Here is a 6,000-nt window from a genome sequence, read left to right as displayed (position 1 = left end):
TAATGAAAGAATGGAAATGCAAAATTTAAAAATCAATAGTTTGTACCCTGGAATTAAAATTCCTTGAACTAGAAAAGGTAATTAATACAACATCACTTAGTAAAAGTCCATGAAATAAAGTTAACTGTAAACAGACGGCTTCCTTTTTCATATCTAAACATTGTTTCCATCTATGTACAAGAAGGTATACCTGGCTCCAGCTCTTCACTGTCTGAATCCATCTTAAATCTTTAAAACAACAATAAAAATTCTTAATTTCCCATGTTGCTACATAGGACTGTGAAAAGTTATCATATACCTACTGCAGAGTTTTAAAAGCTCAAATCAGGCATAAACTTATAGCCAAGATCTGCTTTTCACATTGGTAAACTTATTAAGCAGCCTAAACAGTAATACAATATGCTGCATTCTGTAGTGCATAAATAATCAAAATCCATTTTAATTGCCAATTCTTTCTTACAGATTCTTAAAAATAATTATTTTGCATAGTTTTAGGTGCCACCAGTCACAAATGTGAAATACTTCCCAAAAAGAAAAAATTAGTCTTACTTTCATAGATTACTCTCCTCAAAAACAAAATATGCAGATTCCAAACATTTATATATCCTCGAATGTGTTCTGTCTTTACGTAAACCACAGTCACAATTCCAAACATTTCGGGAAGCCAACTCAGAGCATTTAATTTAGTACCAAGTTCCCCAAATATTTATATACTACTGTATACTCATTTGGGTCACAAACTGCTGTCCATTCATTCATTCAGTAATCTGTACTGAAATACTATACAGCTAATTATTTCTTCTTTTAAAAGGTAGGCACATACTTAGGAAACAGACCTGATTATAATAAAAGCCTACTGAAGCATCAGTGGTTTCGATCAAATCTGCCTGCCCTAAACTGGATTTCACTGTATCGTTTTTAACCATAATTTTTGAGGCTTTTAAAACTGACAAATCGTAAAACATTGAGAATTATAAAAATAATTTCTGCCAAGCTACTTCTCCCGTAGGCCTGAACTTTTAGTGTCCTTTTTCCAAACATATTTAAGACCAGAAGAAAAATCAATTGCCTTAGTTTCTACATTTGGGGAATTAAATCTACCTGTAGAGAAGTGCAAAACAAAAACACAGAAGGAGGACAGTGGGAAATTTACCAGGAAGGGAAGATTATTATCACATTATATGTAAATGAGGTAAATACATTTTTATAATAAAGAAAGAATCCATTATGGAGAACCTCTCAAACCAAATATTGTACTTTCCAATTTCCTGTGCACTGGGGGTGTTGAAGTGTAGTTAGATGAGTAGATAACCTATGGGGCTGTTGTGCATAAAAATCAAAGCCTCTAAGAGTGAACTATGTAATCCTTGACCTTTAGTAATCTCTGAGTTCTCTCCCCTTTGTCTAACCACAGGACATTCAAATATACCCTGATAATATAGGCAAATAGTAAACTGGGTAGATGTATTTGATATTTTAAAAAATCCAAATATTACAAGCCACTCTCCACTAAAAAAAAATTAATTCTAACCAACAATGTCCACATTTTCACACAATCCCACCTTACTTCAAAATATAAAGAACAAGGTTTTAGCTATTTAAAATAAATAAAGAAAAATCTTGTTTCCTTTGGCATCTTTAGAAAATAACTAAACTACAGCAATAAAAGGTGATTGTATAAAGAAATTTACACTTGGGCAAACATATGAGAGGAAAAACACCAAACTGTGTTTAGTATGCAATAATATAAACTACAAGAGTTTACTATTAATTAGGAAAGCCTTACAAGTTTTTGGAAGAACCTTCACATCTTTAATATTACAATATATTTAATAATGGTTCTTTTATTGCTTCTAGTATCAAGATTATTGAGAAGTCAAATGAAGTTATGCTGACTTTACGGTTCAAAAATTATTTTCCAAATACTTAACAATTATAATTTAAGATAAATAACACTTGAAGAAAGCAAACCTTTTATAATATGACTTTCAGTATACAGCCTTACTTTAATTCAATTTGATTCCATTACATCGTTGTTATTTTGCATTGGTCCTGAAAATTTAATAAGAACTGTATTTCTATGTATAGAACTGCCTGCTTAAATCCACTTCAACCTTCAAAAAATGGTCACATTAGTGTTTGAGCTTGCAAAACTAATAATTTCAAACTGTTGAACTTAAGAATGAAATGTAACTTTAATACGAATAAAAAGTCTGACTATGTACAAGAGAAGGTAAAGTTTTCAATTCTCATATTATCAGAAACATCATAAAGAAAGCTAGATTTATAACACACTTCTATTCCTATGTGCATTTGAAGTATGTACAGTAAAACACCAACACAGCTTTCATGTGTCAATATGGGGAAGTGCAAGCAAGAATGACTTTTGAAGTATCCAATCTCTATGAAGCCTAAAATTAGGCTAAAAGCTACTGGAAATAGTTGATTGCATCCTTGCAAGTTCTCAAAGAAAAATTTCATCAGTTTAAAAATAGATGTCAAATTCACTGAAAACTTAGGTTGGGTTCTTTCCTTAAATCTGGGTATACTGCAATGTCAAGTATTTACTGTTTGTGCAAGAAAAATAAAATTGGCAGCTCCATTTTTACATTACTACTTACTTACACAGGAAAACATTAAGAGCATTTGAAGAATTGTGACAAAACATTCCCAACCTACGACCTGAAAATGGAGCAAGGGATACTGTCCCTTAGCATATTTCCTGGCAAATACAGAGAAATTTACCCTTAGAATATTAGCTGTGTGTGGTAAGAGAGGGAAAAATAGATACGGTGTCCCAGTCTGTTGACAAGGACAAAAAGGCTCTGAATAGGTCACCATCTTTAATTCTGGATAAACCTCATATTTAAGTATTCCCAAATGCTTAAAATGGTGGCTTTTCAGCTACCCATCCTAAGAAGTCAAGTACAAGCATGCAAGTAAATTCACAGGCACAGAGGATCCATGTTAAAAACAGTTAAGGTAGCTGTGATGCAACACCAACAATTTGAATGGCCCTGACACACTCAAAATATTATCTTAATTATTCAACAAAATCCTGAAGCAAACTCTTGCTAGTCTTGGTAAACTGCTAAACACTAAAGTAGCATGTTTTTTCCCATGGTTTTTAGCTTAGCTCAAATAATTTTTACACTATTAAGAAAAAAAATTAAAGTATGCCCCCTTTTTAAATTTACACAGACGTTTAATTAGCTTTATTTACAGAGCAGGAATTTTTTTTTTTTTTTTCAGTCTTCAATGGTGCCTAGATAACATCATTAGGCAAGAATGCCAGTTTAAAAGAAATTATGCAGAATCCTAAAAATAACAGATGTTGGTGCTCCTCAAGAAGAGGCAAGCTTGACTATATCAGCAGCTCTCTCTCTATGCCTCAGTTACTCAGAAGCAATTCTGTTGCAGTCTCTACATCCCATGATTTTGAAGACAAGGCCACTATTACTGCATTCTGCAGAGAAGAAAAGAGGATAAAAAAATCAAACCTCAAGGAAACATTTAAAAAACATATTGAGAAATCACAGCTTAGCTTGTTTGTTTTCTATAAGTTGCTTAGCACTTGAAATACACAAAAAGCTTTAAAAACCAATGACTGGAATCAGCAAAAGGATAAGAAAAATCTCTGACTTTAATAACAATGTGTTCATCAAAACTAGATATTCCCTTATGTTCCAAACACGTTTATCAGTATCAGTGAAGGATTTGCGGCAATCATTTAAAAATCAATCAATATATCAAAATCAACATGCCTTATGTACTTACCCTATCAAAGCCCATAGCACATAGGTTTTCTATTTTTTTGGTGTATTCTGGACTAGAAACTGGTGCTCCAGCATACACATGTGCCCAAAGTCGAGCTGTCTGTTTGAACATTTCAGGATTTTGTTTGTACTATATGGGGAGAAAAAAATTGACTGACATGACAATACAGTTATAATATTCAATATGATAGCTCAGCCTTAATGCCTAAGAACTTGCTTTTCCAAAATCAGATGAATTTATATGTAAAATGTGGTTCACTTTCCATTGCGGAAGAGCTATGTTACTCGAGAAAAGATTGCTTAACCGGAAGCTTTGATTCACAAGTTGTGCTGACAAAACAGTAACAAAGACAAATAACATTAACCCAACTTTAATCTCCAAATTCAACAAATATAATTAGCAAAAAACTAATACTAAGTGAAGTGAGGTATTAGAGATGTCCCAAACAGTGTGCAGCAGCAAACATTATACAACCACAGAATTTCTAGCTAATAAACGTGACCAACGTTTGTGTTAACCACAGCTTAGGCTAGAATACAACTAGATCATGTTGTTTTGCTAGAGCTGTATTAGTGTACAGTGATTTAAGGAAATCTTACATGCAAAGTCCTAACTTATAACATGTTTTGAGATGATTATGAACTCACAAAAAGTAAGACTTACTTACCATATGCATTGGAAAGAGGTAAATTTATTCTCAAATATTCTGAGGCTACCATTACTTAGGAAAGCAAAATATAAATTAACAATACTATTCAATTCATTTTGATATTTCTTCTTCATCTTTTTTTTTTTTTGGCGGCTGGCTGTTACTGAGATCCAAACCCAAGACCTTGGTGTTATAAGGCTGTACTCTAACCAACTGAACTAACTGACCAACCCCCGATACTTCTTCTTAAAGTACTTAACACATTTTGAATATTTTAAGACTGATATGCTTCTATTACATATTAAAACGATAAATCTAGTTTCTTTTCTTTTTTTTTTTTTAAAGATGACCGGTAAGGGGATCTTAACCCTTGACTTGGTGTTGTCAGCACCACACTCAGCCAGTGAGTGAACCGGCCATCCATATATGGGATCCGAACCCGGGGCCTTGGTGTTATCAGCACCGCACTCTGCCGAGTGAGCCACGGGCCGGCCCAATAAATCAAGTTTCTACCATTAATTCATAACAAGGAAGTAAGTCAAATTATTGAAATCTTTTAGGAGCTAAAAGAAAACTTTGATTCCAATCTCAACCTGTGAGGCTTAGAACTCAAAAGGAAATTGAAGCTGGAACTCAAGCTATGCTTCTGACTATCAAATACAAATAAATAGCACATCTCTAAAACATGAAAAACTGTAATTTCAAGCACTTTGAGACAAATAATACAACATATTAACAAGGATATATACATAAAACAAGCAATAAACAGATCTTCCAGGGAAAGGAAGAAAAGTTTCCCAGAAGAGATAATATATAAATTAAACTCTTAAAGGATAAAGACATTTGCTAAGAGGAAAGGTTTCCTCAGGCAGAGGAAACATGGCTGTTTAGATAAAACAGCATGTAAAAATGAATGCAATTTTGAAAAAGCATGAGCTTGAAGAACAAGACCTTAGGAGATGAAGCTGGATTTGCGGACAGTTCAAATCATGGATAAACTCAGAGAACTAAACAATATGGATTTAAGTGGGTGATAGCAGAGCTACTGACAAGTTTCTAATAGTAAAGTAAAATAAGATTTGCACTTTATAAAGCTAACTGTGATCAATGTAGAAGATGGGGAAAGAAAGGAAGTTGTTCTGAAAGGGAGATCAGAGCAGTTGAAATGAGAAACAAAAAAATGTGACATATGGCAATCACATTAAGTATGTAAACACAGTGACAGAGATACTGGAAATGGAATCAACAGTAGAAAAGGAGACACAGAGAGGAATTCCAAAGGCATTTAACTAAATTTAACAAAAATTTAACTACATCTTAGGTATTTAATTAAATTGGTGATGGTATCATAGAACAATGGACAGGTTTGCAGGATCTAAGATTCTGTATTCAGTTTTAGCAATGCTACGCTAAGGTAGCATTCATATGACTGTTTGGAACTGAACGGCTCCATATGAATGGAGCCGTTCAGTTCCAAACAGTCTCTTGTGCTCAGAAGAGAGGTCAACTCTAAACATTTTATCAATGTATATAGGTGGTAACAGGCTATGGTTTGAATGTCGCCTCCAAATATG

The 6,000-nt window shown here is 33.4% G+C and overlaps 1 protein-coding gene across 2 annotated transcripts in view; it reads right to left on the bottom strand.

Annotated features, from left to right (window-relative positions):
* Window positions 1-3,184: 3,184 nt before the first annotated feature.
* Window positions 3,185-6,000, bottom strand: part of UBE2K (ubiquitin conjugating enzyme E2 K) — a 65,202-nt gene continuing 62,386 nt past the window's right edge. The window contains exons 6-7 of one of the 2 annotated variants that reach the window (XM_063108180.1): window positions 3,778-3,906; window positions 3,185-3,466 (exon numbers count right to left, since the gene is read on the bottom strand). In XM_063108180.1, coding sequence (XP_062964250.1) covers window positions 3,392-3,466; window positions 3,778-3,906 — 204 coding nt within the window. In that variant the 3' untranslated portion in view covers window positions 3,185-3,391. The remainder of the gene's footprint in view (window positions 3,467-3,777; window positions 3,907-6,000) is intronic. The other variant, XM_063108182.1, reaches the window with a different exon arrangement.

Source organism: Cynocephalus volans, chromosome 9 (genome assembly GCF_027409185.1).
Source record: "Cynocephalus volans isolate mCynVol1 chromosome 9, mCynVol1.pri, whole genome shotgun sequence".
In the NCBI taxonomy this organism is placed as follows: Eukaryota; Metazoa; Chordata; class Mammalia; order Dermoptera; family Cynocephalidae; genus Cynocephalus; species Cynocephalus volans.
The sequence above is the reverse complement of the archived record's forward strand: the minus strand, read 5'-3'. Positions and strand labels throughout refer to the sequence as shown.